Raw genomic sequence first — 25,672 nt, forward strand, 5'->3', positions numbered from 1 at the left:
AGACTTTAAATTAAAGGCTGTAACAAGAGATGAAGAAGGGCATTATATAATAATCACAGGGTCTATCCACCAGGAAGAGCTAACTATTATAAATGTCTATGCGCCAAATACCCGAGCCCCCAGATATATAAAACAATTACTCATAAACATAAGCAACCTTATTGATAAGAATGTGGTCATTGCAGGGGACTTTAACACCCCACTTACAGAAATGGATAGATCATCTAGACACACAGTCAATAAAGAAACAAGGGCCCTGAATCATACATTGGATCAGATGGACTTGACAGATATATTTAGAACTCTGCATCCCAAAGCAACAGAATATACTTTCTTCTCGAGTGCACATGGAACATTCTCCAAGATAGATCATATACTGGGTCACAAAACAGCCCTTCATAAGTTTACAAGAATTGAAATTATACCATGCATACTTTCAGACCACAATGCTATGAAGCTTGAAATCAACCACAGGAAAAAGTCTGGAAAACCTCCAAAAGCATGGAGGTTAAAGAACACCCTACTAACGAATGAGTGGGTCAACCAGGCAATTAGAGAAGAAATTAAAACATATATGGAAACAAACGAAAATGAAAATACAACAATCCAAACGCTTTGGGATGCAGCGAAGGCAGTCCTGAGAGGAAAATACATTGCAATCCAGGCCTATCTCAAGAAACAAGAAAAATCCCAAATACAAAATCTAACAGCACACCTAAAGGAAATAGAAGCAGAACAGCAAAGGCAGCCTAAACCCAGCAGAAGAAGAGAAATCATAAAGATCAGAGCAGAAATAAACAATATAGAATCTAAAAAAACTGTAGAGCAGATCAACGAAACCAAGAGTTGGTTTTTTGAAAAAATAAACAAAATTGACAAACCTCTAGCCAGGCTTCTCAAAAAGAAAAGGGAGATGACCCAAATAGATAAAATCATGAATGAAAATGGAATGATTACAACCAATCCCTCAGAGATACAAACAATTATCAGGGAATACTATGAAAAATTATATGCCAGCAAATTGGACAACCTGGAAGAAATGGACAAATTTCTAAACACCCACACTCTTCCAAAACTCAATCAGGAGGAAATAGAAAGCTTGAACAGACCCATAACCAGCGAAGAAATTGAATCGGTTATCAAAAATCTCCCAACAAATAAGAGTCCAGGACCAGATGGCTTCCCAGGGGAGTTCTACCAGACATTTAAAGCAGAGATAATACCTATCCTTCTCAAGCTATTCCAAGAAATAGAAAGGGAAGGAAAACTTCCAGACTCATTCTATGAAGCCAGTATTACTTTGATTCCTAAACCAGACAGAGACCCAGTAAAAAAAGAGAACTACAGGCCAATATCCCTGATGAATATGGATGCAAAAATTCTTAATAAGATACTAGCAAATCGAATTCAACAGCATATAAAAAGAATTATTCACCATGATCAAGTGGGATTCATTCCTGGGATGCAGGGCTGGTTCAACATTCGCAAATCGATCAACGTGATACATCACATTAACAAAAAAAAAGAGAAGAACCATATGATCCTGTCAATCGATGCAGAAAAGGCCTTTGACAAAATCCAGCACCCTTTCTTAATAAAAACCCTTGAGAAAGTCGGGATAGAAGGAACATACTTAAAGATCATAAAGGCCATTTATGAAAAGCCCACAGCTAACATCATCCTCAACGGGGAAAAACTGAGAGCTTTTTCCCTGAGATCTGGAACACGACAGGGATGCCCACTGTCACCGCTGCTGTTTAATATAGTGCTGGAAGTTCTAGCATCAGCAATCAGACAACAAAAGGAAATCAAAGGCATCAAAATTGGCAAAGATGAAGTCAAGCTTTCGCTTTTTGCAGATGACATGATATTATACATGGAAAATCCGATAGACTCCACCAAAAGTCTACTAGAACTGATACATGAATTCAGCAAAGTTGCAGGATACAAAATCAATGTACAGAAATCAGTTGCATTCTTATACACTAACAATGAAGCAACAGAAAGACAAATGAAGAAACTGATCCCATTCACAATTGCACCAAGAAGCATAAAATATCTAGGAATAAATCTAACCAAAGATGTAAAAGATCTGTATGCTGAAAACTATAGAAAGCTTATGCAGGTAATTGAAGAAGATATAAAGAAATGGAAAGACATTCCCTGCTCATGGATTGGAAGAATAAATATTGTCAAAATGTCAATACTACCCAAAGCTATCTACACATTCAATGCAATCCCAATCAAAATTGCACCAGCATTCTTCTCGAAACTAGAACAAGCAATCCTAAAATTCATATGGAACCACAAAAGGCCCCGAATAGCCAAAGTAATTTTGAAGAAGAAGACCAAAGCAGGAGGCATCACAATCCCAGACTTTAGCCTCTACTACAAAGCTGTCATCATCAAGACAGCATGGTATTGGCATAAAAACAGACACATAGACCAATGGAATAGAATAGAAACCCCAGAACTAGACCCACAAACGTATGGCCAACTCATCTTTGACAAAGCAGGAAAGAACATCCAATGGAAAAAAGACAGTCTCTTTAACAAATGGTGCTGGGAGAACTGGACAGCAACATGCAGAAGGTTGAAACTAGACCACTTTCTCACACCATTCACAAAAATAAACTCAAAATGGATAAAGGACCTGAATGTGAGACAGGAAACCATCAAAACCTTAGAGGAGAAAGCAGGAAAAGACCTCTCTGACCTCAGCCGTAGCAATCTCTTACTCGGCACATCCCCAAAGGCAAGGGAATTAAAAGCAAAAGTGAATTACTGGGACCTTATGAAGATAAAAAGCTTCTGCACAGCAAAGGAAACAACCAACAAAACGAAAAGGCAACCAACGGAATGGGAAAAGATATTTGCAAATGACACATCGGACAAAGGGCTAGTATCCAAAATCTATAAAGAGCTCATCAAACTCCACACCCGAAAAACAAATAACCCAGTGAAGAAATGGGCAGAAAACATGAATAGACACTTCTCTAAAGAAGACATCCGGATGGCCAACAGGCACATGAAAAGATGTTCAACGTCGCTCCTTATCAGGGAAATACAAATCAAAACCACACTCAGATACCACCTCACGCCAGTCAGAGTGGCCAAAATGAAGAAATCAGGAGACTATAGATGCTGGAGAGGATGTGGAGAAACAGGAACCCTCTTGCACTGTTGGTGGGAATGCAAATTGGTGCAGCCGCTCTGGAAAGCAGTGTGGAGGTTCCTCAGAAAATTAAAAATAGACCTACCCTATGACCCAGCAATAGCACTGCTAGGAATTTATCCAAGGGATACAGGAGTACTGATGCATAGGGGCACCTGTACCCCAATGTTTATAGCGGCACTCTCAACAATAGCCAAATTATGGAAAGAGCCTAAATGTCCATCAACTGATGAATGGATAAAGAAATTGTGGTTTATATACACAATGGAATACTACGTGGCAATGAGAAAAAATGAAATATGGCCTTTTGTAGCAACATGGATGGAACTGGAGAGTGTGATGCTAAGTGAAATAAGCCATACAGAGAAAGACAGATACCATATGGTTTCACTCTTATGTGGATCCTGAGAAACATAACAGAAACCCATGGGGGAGGGGAAGGAAAAAAAAAAAAAAAAGAGGTTAGAATGGGAGAGAGCCAAAGCATTAGAGACTGTTAAAAACTGAGAACAAACTGAGGGTTGATGGGGGGTGGGAGGGAGGGCGGGGTGGGAGGGAGGGCAGGGTGGGTGATGGGTATTGAGGAGGGCACCTTTTGGGATGAGCACTGGGTGTTGTATGGAAACCAATTTGACAGTAAATTTCATATATTAAAAAATAAAAAAAAAATAAAATAAAATACAATAAAATAATACCGACAGCAAATACGAGAGAGAGAACTTTTTCCTCACCACTAATTTCTGTTCTCTCCCCCTTAGACCAAGTTCCCTCTAGATTACAGGGGAACTCAGAAAAATAAGAGCACCAAAGAATAAGTATCTATTTCTGTTAATAGTTTTCTCTTGCTTACTATTGCAAAACCATTTCAGGAATGTAAGGTTTAAGGAACTACAAAATCTGCTCTCCAGAGTAGACACTCTCCTATCCCTCCCCCTTCCCCACCATTCAATTTCCCTTTGGAAGAAAGGAATGACATAAATTTAATAAATAACCAATCTTGGGAGCTGTCAGGAAAGAACTCACAGGTCATGGCCCAAACTCAAGGGCCTCCTGGGTATAACAATAAACATTTTTACTGTGAAAGCTTTTCCCTTTCCTTCTTCCCTTCATTTAGTTTATAAACTCTAGGAGCCTAAGAAATCATTGCTAAAAAAGAATTTAGCTAGCATACCAGAAGCAATGCACTTATTTTACATAAAACTGCTCAGATTTTCTACGAAATTATCTTGTGCCATTTTTATATTTAAGTGTCCCTTCCTTTCACAGAAGCAAATGCCACCCATATGAAATTTTTAGAGCCAACTTTTCTTTAGACATTTGCCATTCAAATACCAAAAAACATAAGCTGGCTTAACTAATAATTGTCATTTGATATTTACATATATTCTTTTCCCTTAGTAAGCAGAGGGCTTTAAAAAGTAAGTAAACTATGACAAGAATATACCATAAGGTGTCATAAATGAGTGACAAATCTTCCCCAGGGGATATGTACATCTGTATATATGAATGTATTGTGTATAAAGTAAACTTGTATATGTATATATTTTGTAGTTATAAACAGACAAATGGAGAAGAGAAAACAAAATGAATATCAGGTTACAAGTCAATTTGGAGCAAAAATGATACAAACTTAAAAAAAAAAAAAAAAAAGGTAGGGAGAGTGTATGCTCTGACCAGAAAACTGAGATACATGATCACAGATAGCATAGTTTGAACAAATGAATACAGCTGCATCTTCTAAATTCAAAACAAAGCATAAGAAATGTGTTCGTTAACTTAAAACATCTGTTCCTACCACAAGAATATGAATAAGACTGAAAATGCATATGGGTTATTCATCAATAAAAGTACAAAATCTCTTATATTATTCCTCTCACACAATATTTTAAGAAGATATAAGTTCCCAAATAGGAAACTGGCACATGTGATTACAAAGGACGGTTGATAAAAACCCAGAAAGGCAGAAGAGTCATCCAAGGCACCTAGAGCCCAATGTACCACCTGGCACTGTGGGTACAAAATCCCTCCCTTTAAAGAAAAACACAGGGAGAGACTCTTCACTGGACACTGGAGCCAGGAAGTTCTTTCACTTCTCGAAGGGCTTCCTGAAGCAGAAATACACAGCTCACACCTTCAGTCCATACAACTAAGACCCCAAATTGGCAGTCATCAAGATGTAGCCAACACTCTCTTTCTGATAGTGACTGTCCAGTCTTGACTTGAATACCTCTAGTTAAAGGAAATTTATTGTGGCACCTAGCACAGTGATGATGTGCTACTGGTTTTCTGCAATAGAAAATTAAGTTTTTATCCCAGAATAAGTACATTTTAATAAGACTAGCATTCCCACTTAAGAGCATATTACTCAGTATTTAAAAATAAATGAAGACGGACCCGAGGCATTTAAAAATGTTGAATTCTTGTTAAGCTATAACAAAAAACAACAATAGCCTATGATGCCCAATAGTACTCTTAAGGGAAATTAAGGAATGGCTGCTTTTATTGCTTCCCCTCTGAGTGTATCCACAGGATGCCAAGTATTCCCCCTGACTGCTACAAAGTTCAGAATGTTTAATAGTAGCCCCTGGCCAAGATTCACTAAAAGTTTAGGGGGACTTTGGGCATTTAATAGGGAATGCTTCCAAATTTTCTTTATTTCTCTTCCCCATAAAATCTCTTGAGCATGTTGATAAATACCAGCACAAATGCAAATTTGAGACTTTTCATTTCTAGGGGTCTCTCTTGTGTTAGAGTTTCAAATAAAAGAAAGTAATGCTATAGCACACTGATTTTTTAAAAAGGAGACTAGCACCGAAGAGCTCAAATTGTCTTCCTTCTTAGCCCTAATAAACAAGGCCTACAGATTAGACCAGAAGTTCTCAATGTTCCTCTGCCATAGTATACACAGTGGACAACACTCCAAGTATATGAGACTTCGACAAAACACCAAAAATATTTTGTAAAAATCTTAAAAGATACAAATCAGAAACCTCAATGAGATATTATCTCATACCTTTTAAGATAGCTATTATCAAAAAGACAGAAGACAAGGGTTGACAAGGATGAGGAAAAAAGGGAACCCTTGCACACTGCTGGTGAGAATGTAACAATATGGAGCTTCCTTCAAAAAAATTAAAAATAGAACTAACTTATGATCCAGCCATCCAACTTCTGGGTATATATCCAAGGAAATGAAATCAGGATTTTTTTTGTTTGTTTGATTTGGTTTGGTTTTTTCTAAATTTTTATTTAAATTCTAGTTAGTTAACATATAGTGTAGTATTGGTTTCAAGAGTAGAGTTTAGTGATTCATCACTTACATGATGATTACTGGGTGGTAACCCAGTGCTCAACCCAAGTGCCCTCCTTTATATCCATTACCCATTTAACACATCCCCCACCTACCTCCCCTCCAGCAACCTTCAGTTTGTTCTCTACAGATAAGAGTCTCTTATGGTTTGCTTCCCTCTCTTTTCTTTCCCCTTCCTCTATGTTCATCCATTTTGTTTCTTAAATTCCACGTAAGAGTGTAATCATATGGTATTTGTCTTTCTCTGACTGACTTATGTCGCTTAGCATAATACTCTTTAGCTCCATCCACATTGTTGCAAATGACAAGATTTCACTCTCTTTATGGCTGAGTAATATTCCATTTTATATATAATTTATACATTTATAAATATATGTTATAGTTAAAATTCCATTATATATAATATCCATAATTTGCCTATTATTGATAATGCTCCTATAATATACATTCAGGTGCATGTGCCCCTTCAAATCAGCATTTTTGTATTTTTTGGGTAAATACCTAGTAGTGCAATTGTTGGGTCATAGGATACTTCTATTTCTTTTTAATTTTTTTATTTATGTTTATTTTTATTTTTGACAGAGAGAGAGAGACAAAGTGCGAGAGAGGGGGGGTGGGTAGGGGGAGAGGGGGCGGCAGAGAGAGAGGGAGACACAGAGTATGAAGCAGGCTCCAGGCTCAGTTGTCAGTACAGAGCCCGATGCAGGGCTCGAACTCATGGACTGTGAGGTCATAACCTGAGCCAAAGTCAGACATGCAACTGACTGAGCCACCCAGGTGGCCCAGGATAGCTCTATTTTTAACTTTTTGAGGCATCTCCATACTGTTTTCCAGAATGGCTGCACCAGTTTGCATTCCCACCAACAGTGCAAAAGTGTTCCCTTTTCTCCACATCCTCGCCAACATCTATTGTTTTCCTGTGCTGTTAATTTTACCCATTCTGACAGGTGTGAAGTGGTATTTCATCGTGGTTTCGTGAAATCCTGATTTCACAAAACCAGGATCTTGAAGAGTCCCATGTTCATTTCAGCACTATTCACAATAGCCAAGATATAGAAACAACCTAAAATCCATCAACTGATTAATGGCTAAAGAAAAAGTGGTGTATATACCCAATGAAATGTTATTTAGCCTTAAAAATGTAGGAAATCCTGCCATTTGCAACACCCTGGGTGGACCTGGAGAACATTATGCTGAGTGAAATAAGTCACATGAAGAAAGTCAAATACTGCACAATCTCATTTGTATACAGAATCTAAAATAGTCATACTCTTAGAGTGGACAGAAAAATGGTGGTTCCCAAGGCCTGGGGCAATTATGCAAGTTAAGAAGATGAATAAATTCTGGAGATCTAATACACAACAATGTGACTATAGTTAATACTGTATTGTACACTTGAAATTTGCTAGGAGGGTATATTTTTGCTTGTTTCAAGTTTTTATTTAAATTCCAGTTAGTTTATATATAGTGTAATACTAATTTTAGGAGTAGAATTTAGTGATTCATCACATATATAATACCTAGTGTTCATGCTAGGAGGGTAGATATTAAATGTTCTCACACCAAAAAAAGAAAGAAAATGGTAACTAAGTGAGGTGATGGATAAGTTAATTAGCTTGTGGTGATTTTTTCACAATATATACATATATCATCAAGAAGTACATCTGAAATACATATAATTTTTATTTGTCAATTATTCTTCAACAAAGCTGAAAAAAAAATTTTAATGGGATATGTAAACTGATTGCAGGCAAAGACCCAGCTATAACTACACCCCTCCCTTTCATTCAGGAAAACATACGAAGCAAAATGGGGAGAGTAGTGTTGTAATGAAGATGACCTTCAAACTGTTTAAACTACATAAACAAAGAGCAAATTCAGGCACTACAACAGATTTCTTGTGACCTTCTTCACAACTGCTAACAAGAGTACACCGAGGCTTCACCTGGGGTGAGAACCACGCATGAGACTATAATTCAAGCTTAAGTGCTGTATGTTAAGAATTTTAAAGCTCTACAGCTGCATGGTAGACTACAGTGACCATGAGCTCTGTGAGGCTATTTATATTTTAATTTTTTAATTAATTAGCATTAATAAAAATTTTAAATTCAGTCCCCTAGTGCCACCAGCCACATCTCAAGTACTCCATAACTACATGTGGTTCATGCCTACCATACGAGACCCTGTAGCTATGGATCATTTCCACCAGCACAGAGAGCTCTATTGGATAGCACTGAGCTAAGGAATCTTGGAGAGGATCTAATGCTCTCATGTTATAAATTTAGAAACTTAGAGCTTATTTCATTCAAGTGACTTACTCAGTGCTTCACAGCTAGTGATTACAGAGCCAGGACCCAAACCAAGACACCCTGGCCTCTACCACTCCGTCATTTCCACTCCGACATTTTTTGTCACCTAGATGATGTAAGCAGCCAGTTTCTTGCCAAGCACAGTTCTGGGTTCTTTCACAAGCATGTTCTCAGTTAATCCTCACATCATCCCTGTGAGGAATACAGTCCTCATTATATAGAAGATGAAACTGAGACTCAGCTGTATAAAACATGGGACCTGAGGACACACAGCAGGTATATAGCAGTACTAGGATTCAAACTCCAAAGCCTGGATCTTTCCACTATGTCATACTATACAGTAGTGAAGTAAACCCTCCACATTTTTAATTGTCCCTGAATTTTTTTTCTTTCTTTCAAATGTGTTAAAATTTAGTGTCTCATAATCTACTTTGTCAGCATTTGTGAGCAAAAGTATCCCAAGTAGGAAAATTTCAACACTTTTAACACTTTTGACCTAGAGAAGAATAGTTTTGTGCAACTCTCCCAATCACAAACGCTTACAGCAACAATAGCAGCAGCTGACCTTCACTAAGTGTTGTAGGTCTAGGTCACAAGCACAGAACTGGGTGCTTCATGTTGATCTCCTTTAACTTTTGCAACAATCCTGTGAAGTAAATAGTTTATTTCCATTTTACAGATGTAAAAATTGAGGTTAAGAGTCCAACTACCCACCCCTAGGGAAAATCTAATAAAGAGAATTGTTTACTTGTGGTGATACCAAAAGAAAGTTAACTTCTTTTTGCTCAATATAGTTTAAAAACAACAGAAGATAAGTGAAAACACTGAAATAAAAAATTTATCTTTCTCCTCACAGTCAATGCCCCAATTACAGTTAAACATAGGAACTAGGTAGTCTCCTCCTGATAGATTCCTGATTTAAAAAGGTCATGCTCTCCCTTTCTCTCTTTCTGATGTTACAGAAAGTCCTGAGAGCCCAGGGGCAGGGGTGTTGTGGGACATGAAACACACCCCAAAATAGATGACTCAGTGCTTCTCAAAGTATAGGACCTTCCTGGGTATTTTGACTCCCTTAATGTTAATTTTTGACCTGAGGAATGGAAAGAAGAGAAAAGTAAGGAAGACAGTGTTAAAGAAAGGAGAAGAGACACAACTGAAGGCAGTACACGCAGCTTAGAACCAAATTACCCCAGATTGTCACCACAAGTCCATACAGCTAGCAAAACTGACAAACAGAACACATTGTTGGGAGTGTGTGTGTGTAAAGTATAGCATATATATTTTTTAAATTGGAATGACCCCCTCCAAACATTGCTCGCATCATGTGGTGGATCTAGTTAGTTCAGGAGAGCCTCAGTTAGATGGGAAGGGGTTAGCCAGGGACAACTGGCTTTTGCAGGAGGTCAGGAGAGTGACTGGCAGAGACAAATGCATGGCAGGTGCAGCAGCAAGGGGGTGGGCGTATGGAACTGAAGGTGAAATAAGCTAGTTGTGTGCAGAGACAACAGGCAGACTGGCTTGGCAGAGAAAAGCAGGCTGCTCAGTGAAATGGCTCTCGAGTCAGAACCGGGTTTGATTGCTCTCTCCTTCTGGTACTGACTAGCTATATAATTTTTGGACAAACGACTGAGACCTTCTGAACCTCAGTTTCTTTATCTGTAAAGTAAAGACAACACCTATTTCCTGGGATTGTTGACAGTATGAAATACATAGTAGGTGCTTAACAACTGCCCCTTCCTCTTGTTATTCTTCTTGGTTGGTAAAGAGGAGTTTTGTTATGGCGGAAAAGAAAATACAATGCACTTCATCTGAGTGTCCTCCCCACATTGTCTTCTTTACTCTACAAAACTCCCTCAGGAGAGGCCTTATCTATCCCCATTTCACACAGGAGGTGATAGAGATTCAGGAAGATCTTGTCATTTCCTCTAGGTCACCAAGCTGGTTTGTAGTGGAGGAGGAAGAATCAGAATGAGGTCTGTCGGGAGACAAGCATCATGAATGCTCCACTATCTCTGAGAGCTTCCCAGGCAACAGGGGATGAGATTAGAGAGGTATCAGTGGGAGAAATCCTCCCAAGACAGGCTAAGAGTTAGCAACTAGCAACCAGTACTAGACCCACGTTCTCATTTGCTTGGTACGTTTTCTGGAATTCTTCTGGGTGAAGCTGATGCTTTGTTGCTTTCAACCAGACCCACTCTCCACTTCTGGTTACTCTCTTGAGAAATGGATTAAGTTCAGGAACTTCACATCCTTTGCCCCAGTTTTCTCACCTATAAAATGGAGAATTCAGAATACACGATCTCTGAAGTCACTCCTAGCTCTAAACTGTGTGTGGGTAGAATTTACAGGGTTTAGAACAGGGACATTACACCACCATTCCCAGAGGCAGCTCCCAACTGTGATGCCTCTTACTAAAGACACCGTCACCCAGAGAGTTGTTTAATCAGAAGATCCTAGAATAGTATATAAATGCTCTTAAACTCTTTATTTTAATTCAAAATACAAAAATGTACATTCATTCAATTTCATTGATGTGGGAGCAATGCCTTTCTCCGAGACCACATCAGGTGGAGAGAGAGTAGCAATGAATCATGCACACAATTAACTACATCCATAATGTATCATCCGCCATTTCCAGTTTAAAGTTCCTTAAAATGGAAATAGAACTTAAAATGGTAGCAAATAAATCCAAATGTAGAATCTCTCTGGATTTTTGTGTTTTTCCCCAATCTTTTATAGTTGTTTCTCTTACACTTAATTTGACAGCAAATTTTTAGTGACTCACCTCTATGGAGTCTTTTTAAAGTATTCACCATAGTTTCCCTAGAAACGAGAACGTTATTTCTTTTCACATTCACATTCAGCAGCTTAATTAAACTATAAGTCAGATTTTGTCATTCCTCTGCTATAGCTCCGCCAATACACCTTACCAAGAAGACAAGCTAAAGTCCATACAAGGCCCCTGCCCACCTCTCTGACCTTGTCTCCTGCCATCCTGCCCATGGATCATGCAGTCCAGCCATTCTGACCTCCATGCACTTCTTCAAATGGCTAAGCCAGCTTCTGCTTCAGATTGTACCCTTGCTATTACCCTTCTCTGGAATACTTCAGGGAGACTAGCTCTTACAATGGCTGCTTTCAGGTCTTTGTTCAAATGGCACCTTCTCAGTGAAGCCATCCCTGTCACCCTGTTTCCAGTAGCCACCCTCATCAGTGTTTTCTATCTCCGCACTCCCCTCTTGTTTTTCTCCATAGCACTTATCTGACATTCTATATATTTTACTCATTAGAATTCAAGCTTCCTGAGGGCAAGGATTTTGTCTGTTTGCTCACTGATGTATTCCCAGCTCCTAGAATAGCAGGTTCACAGCTGTCACTCAATAAATATTTGTTTAATAATAATCTTTATTATTGGGGTACCTGGGTGGCTCAGTCAGTTAAGCATGTGACTTCAGCTCAGGTCATGATCTCATGGTTTTTGAGTTCGAGCCCCAACTCGAGCTCTGTGCTGACAGCTCAGATCCTGGAGCCTGTGTCAGGTTCTGTCTTCCTCTCTCTCTGCCCTTACCCTCCCCTCTCAAAAATAAATAAGCGTTAAATTTTTTCAGAAATAATAATAACCTTTAGTATTGTAGTAAGTATACTGTCTTTCTAGCTGAGTCACATAATTACAATAATAAGGACATCAGGCTTGAGGAGGTTTAGGAACACATGTAGTAGAATCTTGGTAAGTAAAGAAGCCAACTGGCAGGGATCAGGAGTGTGCTGGTGCACTACAGTGCAGCATAGTAGCCCTAAGCAGCCATAAACCCTGGAAGGAGCCAGGACATGGAACGGAGAAGAGCAAGATCACCCATTAAGTGCAAATTAACTAGACAGTCTCTCCTTTAACTTGAATGGCACTGCCCTCTCCAAGTACATGATGCTTTCATATTTGAATGCACACTAACACAGAGCAACAACAAATATAGAAGATAGGCTAGCCACTATTCTTTGGATACAGGGGAACAACAGCAAGAAGACATGTTGTCTTGTTCTAGTGAATCCCTTAATGGTCAATTTACTTTTAGCAAATCTCTTAATCTCTTTCTCATCCTTGGTTCTTCATTAAAGAGGAGGAGAATATAAAATAATACATGGCCTGCTTATTTCAGTATCTATTGTACTGGATAGATCAATAGTTATGAAAATACAGTTTTTAAATTATAAAGCAGTGCATACAACAAAACAATTTTCTGGGTATTAACGTGGAAAACCGACTTGTCTATAATATCTACTCAATTCCCCAAAACCAGTGATATACGTCATAGCACTTTGATTTTAAAATGATTCTCAAAATGTATTAAAGAAGAAACACAAGGAAAAGTAGGCTGGGAAGGGATGAGAAAGAGAGGGAAAATGGCTTTCTCCAGATTCTTTAATAGAAAAATACAAGGGGAGAAACATAAATCTCCAGAGTAATAACTATATTATATAAAGTTTAGAACCAAGAATATTACTGTGAACATCTACAATTATCTAGACTGTTGGATATTTCAGATATTCCTCATCTATCTCAACACCGCAAGGATAAGATGACTTATCAATATCACACATGTCAGTAGCAGGTTGTGATGTAAATGAGCAAACCCTCTCCAACCATTTCAGTTCTGCTTTTATTATAGCATTTATTAAACCAAAATAAAAAAAGTGGTGAATAATGACTTGTCACACCATTTATTAGAGTTGATGGAGTGTAGACGGTCTTTTCAATAAGGCTTTCACACACTGTTATGCACCATAGTACATTATTAATGAAAAGAAATGCATGAGACTTACATCAGCTTTTCCCCCAAGTCATCATGACATTAAATTCAAAATCAACTCTACCATACATGGCAAAAGTTCAGAGATAAAATGTTAATTTGCTTGCTATTTACCAAAACTTAAAGTTACAATTCACAGCAACAGTCAGGAATCTTCCATATTGTACTCAATTTAATAATTTTACTTTTTTTTTATTTGGAGGGGCATTCAAAGGAAGAAGCAAATGCAATGGGAAGATAAACAAATTGTGCCCTAGTTCATATCTGACAAGAGAATGGGATCTAATTTTCTTTCTGATTGAAAGAACACAAAGGACAGCTATGGAATGCAAATTGTGTTGGGTGTTTGAACTCCTTTCCCAATACCTGAGTATTCAAATGGAACTAATTCACTCTGGAAAAGGTATTAAGTAATTGAGCATGATTGTGCCAAGCTGAGGGATAATCCTCAAACTGTGAAGGAAAATAAACATATTTCACAACGATAGGGTCACCTCACTCACTCAGCAACCTCAATCAAGCATTTTACATTCGAAAGAAATAAACCAAATATATGAAGAATGACCTACCGCCAACAAGGAACCCTGATAGACACAAGCACCTGTAGGGAAAAACAAAACAAGAATTAAAAGGAATGCAAAATAGACCAACAGGCACTGCCCCAGCAGACTTAGGCTAAAACTGCATGTACATGCATCATAGTCAGCAAATTGTGCTTTTACCAAAATCTTAAAAGCTTGAGCATTCTGCCCCTGGGGAAATAAACCCATACAACACAACAACACTTCTTGGACACGCATGAGGGAAAGCATCATTAAAACTTATTATTTGAATTTTAAAATAAATGTGTCTACAATGGCATGCCATGTATATACAATGTATATTTTTTCCTATGTAATAAATAAGCAAAGTCTCCATAATCTAGTCTCAATTTACTTATCCAGGCTTCTCTGCCTTCTCTGCCTTCTCTGCCTTCTCTGGCTTCTTTGCTAACACAAATTCTCCAGTCTGACCCAAGTGGCCAACTTAGGATCTGGCAATAACACTTCCATATCTCAATGCCTTTGTTCACTTTTGTGTTTTTTTTTAAATTTTTTTTAACATTTATTTTTGAGAGACAGAAAGAGATAGAGCACAAGCAGGGGAAGAGCAGAGAGAGGGAGACACAGAATCCGAAGCAGGCTCCAGGCTCTGAACTGTCACCACAGAGCCTGATGTGGGGCTTGAACCCACAGACCGTGAGATCATGACCTGAGACAAAGTCAGACACTCGGGCGCCCCGACACTTTTGTTTTCTGTAGAAGACGCACTGAGTCTATTCAGGTTCCTTAAATTTGATCCCATTTCCTTCATGAGGTTTTCCAGCCCACAGCATTGTTATGCTTATTTCCCTTTGGCGCTCACAGTACTCAGTGTCTGCATCATCCATTTGTGAACTCATTCTTGTGTGCTTCCTTATAGTACCCTCGCTAAGGATGCTAAGGATGTAGAACGGTTGCATCTACCACGCTATAGTGTTTAGATCCTCTTGGGACAGGGATGGCTTCTACTTCTCTGTCTTCCCTAACTCTTCACACAGTAGGCATCTACTTAGGTATCTGGCTGATTATCTCTTTCTTGCCTTTCATACAGTAGGTTCCTTTATAGGGATATTATAACATTTGTAAGAGAGCGGTGGAGATTGTAGTTATTTGGAAAGAACTCTTCCATTGAGCTCTTGAACTCCAATACTCTTTTCACCCTCTTTTCACTCAATTTTTCTAATAGGCTGCTTATGAACTGATACATCTTTCTATTTTCCATTCATTAAGCACCAAATAAAAAACAACAAATGATTTGCTTCTAAATGGAAAAGAAGGCTAAATGTGAATGGGACAGCCTATATTTTCTGAATAACTAGCCTATCACAAAATAAATCTTTCCAAGTATTATATTTGAAAACAGTATAAAATTGGAATCCTAATTTTAAAAAACAAACACATTTTCAACCAATCTTTGAACAGCACAACAGGTGTTTTTTTAACCTAGAAACATGTGGGTAGTGTGCTAACAGGTACTCTCTCAGAAAAAGAAGCTACAAAACAGATTGGAATAACATGCACACACCAAGGCAGAAGCACAGCTTGACAATGGGCTGCACTTGGTGTCCAAAGAGGGAAGGACATATTTTACTACAGTGCTTGGCCTCCAACAGATCATTCATGAAATCTCAGAAACACTAACTACTCAGGGAAAGGACCACTCTGCCTTATGTACTAATACTGGAATTAAGAACAATCTTTAAAGAAATGAAACGGCTATTTACACTTGAGGTCTGAATCAAAGATCTTTACTGGCAAATTTATTGGAATGACTTTTGTGCCCTTGACATTCAAACAAGAATAACTTGAGAGGAAACCTTGGGAGAAAGTTCTTAACTCATTTATTTTTCTTTAATAAATACTTAGTAAAAAGAAAGAAAGAAAGAAAGAAAGAAAGAAAGAAAGAAAGAAAGAAAGAAAGAAAGAAAGAGACTTAGTATTTTAGTCTGTGGTATGTCATGAGAGATATATATGTATATAATAATCACATATACATGTATATACATAAAATAATCCTATAAAGCTCAAATAAATATATATCAACACAACTCAACTTCTAAATTACTTAAGTTGACATATTTAATTACTTCTTATGTTTAAAAAATAAACACAAAGATCAGGGGTGAGTGGGTGGCTTAGTTGGTTAGGAGTCTGACTTAAGCTCAGGTCATGATCTCATGGTCCGTGAGTTCAAGCCCCACATTGGGCTCTCTGCTGTCAGCGCAGAGCCTGCGTTGGATCCTCTGTCCCCCTCTCACTCTGCCTCCCTCTCTCTCTCTCTCTCTCAAAAATAAAACATTTAAAAAATTTTATTAACACAAAGATCATCCCTTCAGTACAATTTAACAAAATTTAACCTTTAGAATAAACAAAAGTTAACCTTTAGAATAAGACCATCAAATAATTTTACTGCCCTCCTACATAACATTACCTTCCAAAAGCCAATCATCTTTTCAAAGCTCCAAAAGGAATCAAGTATCTGAAGAAATATCCAGCTACCCATATCAAAACCCATTTCTGTAAGGTCAGATAGATGTTACAAACCCCCTGTAACATTAAAAAATAAAGCAGCATTGAGTGTGGCATCACATACACACTTGGCTAAGCCAAACATCTGCTAGAGACTCCAGTCAAAACGGTGTGTAACTGCTGATAAATTCCATCATTAGGAAAAGGAAATAACTCAATTTGGGTTGCTCCATGATGTACAATGCCAAAAGAAATAAGCTTTGCCCTCAGAGGACTTTCCTAAAACGGAACAGCTCTACCCAGAAGGCAGATGTACAAATGAGTCTCCATTAACGCAGCTTCCAAAACCTCATTTCTACTCTCTTGAGAAAATAAAGCATTCCAGTGTGATGCCCAGTCCTATCAAACATTTATCACCACCCAATGCCAGATGCAGTCCTCCAAAGCAAGCATATTTCTCCCATACTAGCACGCTACTCACACCTACCAACAGATAGAGTTGGGAGGTTTGCTGGCAGGAGGTGCTGGATACAGCTGCTGGTTTTGCACTAGAGCAGAGACCTTTCCACTAACTGATCAACTCATATAACACAGAAAACAAAGGGACTCTCTCCACTTATCACTTTTTTTTTTTTTCTGAAGGAGTACAGCTCTGTCTGAGATTTAGATTTATGGCTTTACTGGAGCTTTAAAGGAAACTCCAGATCAAGGTGAATTCTGACAGATGGTGAGGATCTAGTAGAAGAAATAGCCTCCTTCAAGAGAAAACAAGAAACATAAGAGACCACAGAAGCTGGAATTCTCTGACCAAGAACTTCATTGGTTTTAGGGCATAGAATACAACTGAGATGCTGGGTAATTTAAATTCCAAATCCTTATGAGGAAGTACATAGAGTTTTGTGGGGTGAAGTGATCACATACAGTGCCAAGAAGGAAGCCCAGGTCCTGAGACATTCCTCCATGTGGCTGACTCCGGTCTTGTAGGTCACACAGGCAAAATGTTACTTCCTAGTCATTTAAACAAGTAAATATCTACGTTTAAGCCCTTTTGCACATTATAATGTGCTCCTTTTTGAGATACATGTATAAAACCTAAAGTTTTCAGAGAAAATATGAGATATAAGTTGTACCAGGACTCTCATCCAGAAACCACTCACTCCAGAAACTGTACCTGGTAAACTGAATAAACTAGAGAAGTTAAATCCAAGAGTCACAAAATGTCAGATTAGTTCAAAGACAGAGTCGTATATATGGCCATAAGATATGAAAAGATTTGAAAAGTATGGTATCACAAAAATATGACTCATTAGGAACAAGCAGCCACAAGTTAGCATTTAAATGTTCAAGCTTTATGTTGTGTTGTAATTCAGCATATGGCTTGTACACTGTGGAATAGTTAAAATAGAATCGTTTTCTGGACCGACAGGACAGCTCATGTCCTGATTATTGTAAACCAGGATTCAGATCAATTAATAGAGTAGTTAAAATGAAAATGGGCCAACTGTTTTTGAACTATTGTAAGATTTGGCACACAACTCCAACTCTGCCATGTGGTATTCTCCTCCCTTCTCCTGAGCCATGTGGTGGAGGGTATTTATGACTACTTGTGTCTGAATAAAATTGAGTGGTATTGCCACTCAAGTCCATAACAGTGAATACAGATGACTGTGGCTTCACTAAACAATGTATATGCAGAATCCAATCCCTAGAGGAGAAGAGAAATGTAGTACGATGGAAATATGAGCCTATGACAATACACTTCTTTATTTTCACTAGCAGATAGTTGCAAAAGTGCAATTATTCAATAGTGGGAAACCCACCAAGCACCGATGTTCACCTATCTCCTATTTCTGCTTTACTAATATTAATAATTTCTGGGTATACAAACTTCTTCAGGACAGGTAATATGATTCCCCCTATCAGAAGTAACTGTACACATAAGCTCTCAATAAAGATTTGTGGAATGAAAGAATGAAGAGACAGGCTATCTATCCCAGTGAATATCTTCTCTTTCTTCACACTGAGTTTTAAGCATTAAATCTTACACAAAAGGAACTCTCTAGCCAAGAGTGGAACCAAATATGCTGATCCATAAATAAAACATGCTGTCTATTAAATTATCTTTTCCAATGTATTCTATTAATGGCATTTACAAGAAGAATCTGGAAGATTGTGGGATTGGCTAAAGCCCCATGAGGAGAATGGGACACAGACAAGTAGAACTCAATTCTGACAACCTCCAATTCAATAATCTTCTCCTATCTCCAAGCCACCATGTTCTATCTAGCATTACTTCACAGGACTTGCACAGGTCAACACAACTCAAAATGTACTTCTCCAAAACATGTCATGGCAAAGCTTGTCTGATTCATTAAGCAGCCATGTTTGCTAGTTTCTGTGACTTCTTGATTTAATTAAGTTCTCAAATCATAGTGATTTGTCAGCTTGGCAATATAAGACAGCATAAAATAACACAGCCAATGATTTGCTTATAAAATTCATTTTTCTTTTAATAACTAAAATAAAATTCAGAACCAAAAAGTTGCAAGTGACCACAAAGAAGGCAGCAAATGTTGATATTTTTTCCTATGTTTGATGATTAGCAAAAGCATTTGACAGCTATCACCTAGCCAGCTGACTTCTGCATTTGGTAAATGACAGAGCCACAGCCCAAAGAACTTAGGTGGTTCACTCAAGGTCATACAGCCACTTATCATAGAGGCCAGTCTAAACTTAATTCAAAAGAGTGTGATTACACAATACTCATTCATCTGACCAATATTTTTTTTAGCACCTAGTGTGTACTAGGAGCTGAGATGGAGATGTAAGACTAATTAGGAACCATCCTAGGCCCTCAGTGAGCATACAGTTATGTGAAGACCCAAACCTCACCTTCATCAACTGTAATTGTAGAATTAGTCAATGGGGTACTAGAAGCATATATGAGATGCCCTCTGAGCACTAAGAAGAAAACATAAATTCTGCCATAGCCTGGTCAGCAAAAGTATCGAACCATACATCACACCATGAGAGGCACACATGTGAATACTTCTTTTCCATCTTTAAAAATCATTGGGGTGTCTAGGTGGCTCAGCTGGTTAAGCTTCCAACTTTGGCTCAGGTCATGATCTCTGGGTTCATGCTGACAGCTCAGAGCCTGGAGCCTGCTTGGGATTCTGTGTCTCCTTGTCTTTCCGCCTCTCTCTCTCTCTCTCTCTCTCTCAAAAGTAAGTAAACGTTAAAAAAAAAATGTTTTTTTTTAATCATTGCCAAGGCTAATAATAAAAACTTGAAGAAATCTGTAAGATCCTTAAGTTTTCCATCCTTGACTTCAGTGCTCTTATTTTTAAGAGAAAAAGAAAACCCTGACAGAAGCAAATCAGAAATCTCATTAGATGACAGCTGATTTTTTGGCTGTGGGTCTGATATCACTTAATTAAATTAATTAAATAAGATAATGTATGCAAAGTGTTTGGCATAGTGGAAGCCAAGTAATGTGCTCAAAAAATGTCCACCTTCATTCATTCATCATTAGATAAGCACCATTACGACTCAGATGGAAACTCTCAGACATCTACCAGTCCAATTTGTGAACTGATTCTAGAATGCCCTGAAGGTGGGGTGAACCAGTAAGAAGCAAAATTTCCAAAGAATCTTTGGAGGAATAGCGCCCCTGGCGCCCTGCCCTCCTCCTCTGGAATCAGAAGACTTTGGACATTCTTAAACTTCGCCCATTGTACCAACCAGTCTTCCAAAGAGCGAACCCTGCAGGCTCTTAATAATAATGGCTTTTGTAATTTCAAGAGATTTGGTTCTGAAAAAACGGCGTCATTCCAACTGCCCCCTGGTGAGCTATCAGGGAGAGAGAACACGTTTTCCTCGTTGCTAGGGTATGATTCTAAATAAGAAACTGCCACCACCAAGTGAAAACATAATTTTTCTCTAAGTCTCAAATTCTGATTTGGGTGGCCTGGGTTAACTCTCCCACCTGATTTATTGTTGCAAGTAAGCCCTAGAATTTTTATTTTTTTTAAGTATGCACACGTACAGTGAAGACATTTCTACAGGGTATGCCCTATTTGAAGTCTTGCCCAGGCCCCAGACATGCCTTTCCGGGGTAAAGTAATTGACATGCTTCCCGGGAGGGTGCGGACAGGCGGTACCTATACCCATGGTAAAGTCCCCATCACTGTGCGTGGACTCCCAAGGCCACGCCACTTTCTCCGGAGAAACTAGCAAGGAAAAGGCAGCTGCTCTGATGGCCAGAGGTCGATCCAAGGCAGGGCTTTGTCCTCTGCCTGGCCTCCTGCCGCCCCCGGCCCTGAGCCCAGGCTCCGCACCCTCAACTGCCCCAACCCGGCAGCAGGCGAAGGCGCCCCGCCCCGCCCGGCGCCCGCCGCCGCCGCCGCGGCTGCGGGTCTGATTTGCGGCGGAGCAGGTGAACTCTCCTTCCCGCAGCTGGATGAATAATGAATGGAGACGGGAGGGGAAGCCAAGAGCCCGCGGCGGTGGATTAAGTCGTCTTCCTCCCAGTCCGCCGGCACCCTTCCCCCTCTCCAAGCACTATCTAGACGACTTTCCCGTCTTCCCGGAGCAGGTAGGAACGCACAGCGCCTCGCATCCCCGGGCCCGCCATCCCATGACCCCCGAACTCTTAAATTACTTATGGATTCATTTATTTGCCTGAGCCCCGACTGCCTTTGCTATCATGGCGACAATTCCCACCGTCTCTTTTCTCTCCCCCAGGTCGGGGTTCTACACACAGGTTGGAGCCCCGGAAGAAAACCAGGAGTGAGGGCGAAGTAAGAGAATGAAGCTAAACTCTTATTAATCACTTTTTCCCCCCTAGGGAAGCAGGCAGGCTCGTAGGCTCGTGCCTCTCTGTACTAGGGAGATTTCTCTTAGTGCATTTGAATTGTCTACGTACAGAACGCGCTCTATCTAGTTATAAAATCTTTACTGGACTTTACAGGGACACTTCCTGGGGCGAGGGGGCAGGGAGAGTGGCGAGGGCTTTAAGGTGCCGGATTTTTGTTTCGTGGGAGCGGAGGTATTTTTACCCAGGTAAGAGCAATTGTTCGCTCCTCGCCTACGCTTCATGCAGTCGCTTTCCGTTGGGGGCAGCGGGGAAGTGGGAAAAAAGAGAATCCAGTCTCGGAGATGCCACCTCAATTGGCCACCCACCCACCCAAATGCACTAAGGGCAGAGAGGGAGGCGGGAGACGGGCTTGTGATCTGAATGCAAAACAATCAAGGAGTAGGAATCTTCTCAGAAAAAGCCCACTCCAGTTCCACTCCCACCCACCCACCACCCCCAAAGAAACTTCCACCCGACCCCCAATACCATAAACACGCTTGACTTTTTAAACGGCACCTCTCCCCCCCCCACACACACACACACACAAGGGGGGAAGGGGGGGAGGCACCGCTCTCTCACCTTCGGAATGATGAGGCAATGCCGCAAATTCCGCCAATGCTAGGGCCACCCCGAGCCACACTTTGAAGGCACCCATTGCCGCTTCGACACCCACACTGGAAGAGCCCAGCCTTCAGCATCCAAGAACCAGCTCTCGCCCCAAACACCGGCTCTGGCGCCCGGGCTGGCGCGCACCGAGAGCGGGGGTTGGCGGGCGGCTACCTCCGGGGAAATGCGGCGCTGCCCTGGCCCCGAGTGACACTCTTCAGCAGCCCGGAGGCGCCGGGCCGCGCGGGGGATTCAATTCACCCACTGCCCGGACGGAGAGCGCGCTCAGGTCTCCCGCGGAGCAGCACCCCAACGTGGGCTGAGCTTGGGGAATAAAAGAGGAGGCAGAGCGCAGTTCTCCGCTGTAGACTCGCCGGAAAGTTCCCGTCACAGGCTCATCGGACCTCCCAGCATTTCTCTCAGACCCGACGCGTCCGCTCCTGGGTCCCCGGCCGTGGAGATCCCGGCGCAGGTTGGTCCGGAGCAGCTTTTTAAAGTTTGCTTGACACTCTACGTCGGCGCCGCGTCGGCAGAGGGGGTCGCCGGGAGCCCAGAAAGACCCACCCACCCCTAGGCCGGGCCACCCGGCTCCGCGGACCTCAGCTCCCAGTGGCCGCTCTCTGGAAACTTTGTGCCGCGCTGCGGGCAGCTCCCGGACTCGGCGGCGCTGCAGCCGCACGGCGCCGCCTCTGGCCGCGCTCCCTGCAGCAGCCGGTTCGAAAGCTTCCTCGAAAAGAACGGGGGCGGCGCCTCGGGGGGCGCTGCTGCTACTTTCTCGCCTCCGCCCCTCTCCAGGGTGAGGAGGGCTGTGGGGGCGCGGCTTGCTCCACGCGGACTGCCACCTCGGCGCTGTACACCCGGAGGTGGTCTGCAGGGTTGAGGTGTGATTACGGGAGTGCGGGAGGCGCCATAATTTTAAATGCACGGAGGAAAGAGCTAGGGAGGCTGGAAGGGATCCCGAAGTCAATGCTGCCACTCGGGCTAGAGAGCCCGCATACGCACAAAATAAGGCCCCCTCTGGATCCCAGCGTTTAAAGGACACACGCTCCGCCTCCCTCCCCTCCTTCCTCTCTCCTTTGCTCGGTGTGAAAATGGACCCAGGGACTCGGAGCTTTGGCAGAGATTCCAGAGAGTCACGTGGGGAAGGGGAGAATCTAGGAGGGGGGCAGTGAGGGGAGGCCGAGAGAGCAACCTGATCCCCTTATTCGTTCTGCTGGAGTACATATTGCCTTTGTCTGGGGCGGGATCAAAAGTGGTCACACCAGGGCGGGGAGGGGGAGGGGGAGGCGGTGATGGGTGGTCCTTGCTCACTGAGAACCTGCCAACCGGGTCCTCACCTCTCGATTCAGGATGGACCCAGCCGGGAGGGGGTTTTACCCGCATTCAAAGGCCCTGTCGCTATCCTCCACCCCCACACCCCGCCACTCCTGCTGGACTAAGTGCGTGAGGCGGACCTGATCCACCTTGGTGGTTCTGAGACCCTCCTGTTGTCCCACCATGGGTTTTACCAGCAACCTGCGAGGGTCTTGGCTTGTGTGTCCTAGGCAGGGCCTCCCACCGGGCCGGGAATGCACCTTTACCTCTGGCAGAGAGACTGTCAGTGGAACACTGGGCGGTCTAGGCGAGGTGGCTCCAGCTGCGCCCCCAAATGCCAGTGACTGGGAAGTAAACCTCTGGGCTACGCAGACTGGGGCGCACACTTGAAGAGTGGAGTCAGGACTGAGTGACGACAGCAATTTTTATATGACCAAATAAAAAGAGCTGGTCTTGGGTTAATCGCTTTACGAGATGAGAATGGTTGCCTCAAGAGAGATGCTGGCTGGGATCTGACTGACCCGGAGGAAACACGTCCTGGTTCCTTTAAGTTGACCTGACTTGGGTGAACGTGTGGAAGGGGAGTTTGTCCAAGCTGCACACGCTAGGCTGTGAAACAGTGGGGGGGCCCACTTGTTTTCAGTCTTTACAACCATCCTAAAGGTGGGCCAACGTGCTAATGCTCTCAGCCGCAACTTGGAACAAGTATAACTTAGTTAAGTTGTAAGTTGTAACTGACGGATATCTGCCATCCCTGTATGTACTCCTATTTAGCCAGAGCAAAATGGGAACCTCTAAAAACCGGGCACTGACTTTTGAGTTTTTAGAGGAGCCAGGGGGTTTGCAACTCACCCTCAGTCTCTCCTGGGTTCCGGGGGGTCTCAGGAACAGAGTATGTTTATCACCTTCGTACCTGAAACACAGAGTAGTAGATGCTCATTAAACGTTTGTTGAAAGAATGGACTGAGTAAAATAGTCCCTAAAAGCAGTGGCCACATCAAGTGCAGTGGGGCCCCAAAAAAGACCCCTCCTCTTTTTTCATTTAGAAAAACCTCCCCTCCCCCAAAAAAGACCCCTTCCTCTTTTTTCATTTAGAAAGTTCACATTCTCTCCATCCCATGTAACGTGCTATGAAAACTCAGCTTCCAACACACTCTGGCAACCAGCTTACCACTCCTAACACACTCCTTATAGAAATTTTATAGCCACCACTCACTGGAAGTAACTTAGACAGTTTGTTCTCTCAAGAATCAATCTGATTTAAAAAAATTTAAAAAGACCATACAATCATGGCCCTCAAAGAAGTTTCAGTAAGACATATTATACTTGTGCTGCTTTTTAAAAAGGAGAGGAGGTGGGGGGAGAATATCATTTCCAAGTTACACCCAATTCACCATATGCAGTATTTCTATATAACATCCCCCTCTCTGCCCCGCTCCACCACCGGCCGTGCACAGGTGTCCACACTGGCCCACATACATTATCCCCCCTCCCCTCAGCCCTGATTAGGGAGAGAGCAGATTAGGCAGAGCCCCACCCCAAGATGATCAAATGGTTGAAAGGGTCAACCAATCAGTAATATTAGGCACATTTAGCACCTTCTGTGGGCACCTAAATTGAGACGTCAGGAAATAATCTATTTCATTATGATAGAAATTTAGTAGGCATTTTTATGGATATGGAACTAATAGTAACTAGCTTATCTGTATAAGTTAACCTCTACAAATGAGTGCTTCACTCCAACAACCAATGCTTCCCCTGGCAAGGAGTTGATAGTTCACTAGCCAGAGACAGCTGGTTCTGTATCTTCAATATGTCCTATAGTATCTCCTTGGATTGGCCCTACTGTCACCTACTGACATTTCCCTGGCCTTGGTGCTGCCCAATCTAGGGAACTGATTTATCAATTCCTCCTGTAAATGATAGCAAAAACAACAATAATAGCTAACACACATAAAAATAACAACAACAGCCTAACACTGTACACTTTTACATTTAATCCTCCAAGAACCCTATGAGACAGGTACCATTATTATTTCCATTTACAGGAGAAATACTGATGTTCAGAGAGTTAAGTAATCTGTCCAGAGTCAGATGACTAAAAAATGGCAAAGCATATTAGAGCAAGCAATGCCAGCTGCAAAAGCAGGCAAACCCCCGAATTGTAGTGTCTTAAGACAACAAAAGTTTATTTCTCAATCACATCCTGGCCCTGGGTGTAGGTGACTTCTTCTTACTGCTAGGG

General features: G+C 41.4%; 1 protein-coding gene across 1 annotated transcript in view; it reads right to left on the reverse strand.

The window, feature by feature from the left end:
* Positions 1–23,235, reverse strand: part of FRAS1 (Fraser extracellular matrix complex subunit 1) — a 429,797-nt gene extending 406,562 nt beyond the window's left edge. Inside the window, exons 1-2 of the mRNA XM_019466685.2 lie at positions 22,087–23,235; positions 14,169–14,200 (exon numbers count right to left, since the gene is read on the reverse strand). Of these exons, the coding sequence (XP_019322230.2) occupies positions 14,169–14,200; positions 22,087–22,162 (108 nt within the window). The 5' untranslated portion in view covers positions 22,163–23,235. The remainder of the gene's footprint in view (positions 1–14,168; positions 14,201–22,086) is intronic.
* Between the last annotated feature and the right edge of the window lie 2,437 nt (positions 23,236–25,672).

This window comes from Panthera pardus, unplaced genomic scaffold (assembly GCF_024362965.1).
Source record: "Panthera pardus isolate Hobbes unplaced genomic scaffold, ASM2436296v1 HiC_scaffold_13, whole genome shotgun sequence".
NCBI classification, from domain to species: Eukaryota; Metazoa; Chordata; class Mammalia; order Carnivora; family Felidae; genus Panthera; species Panthera pardus.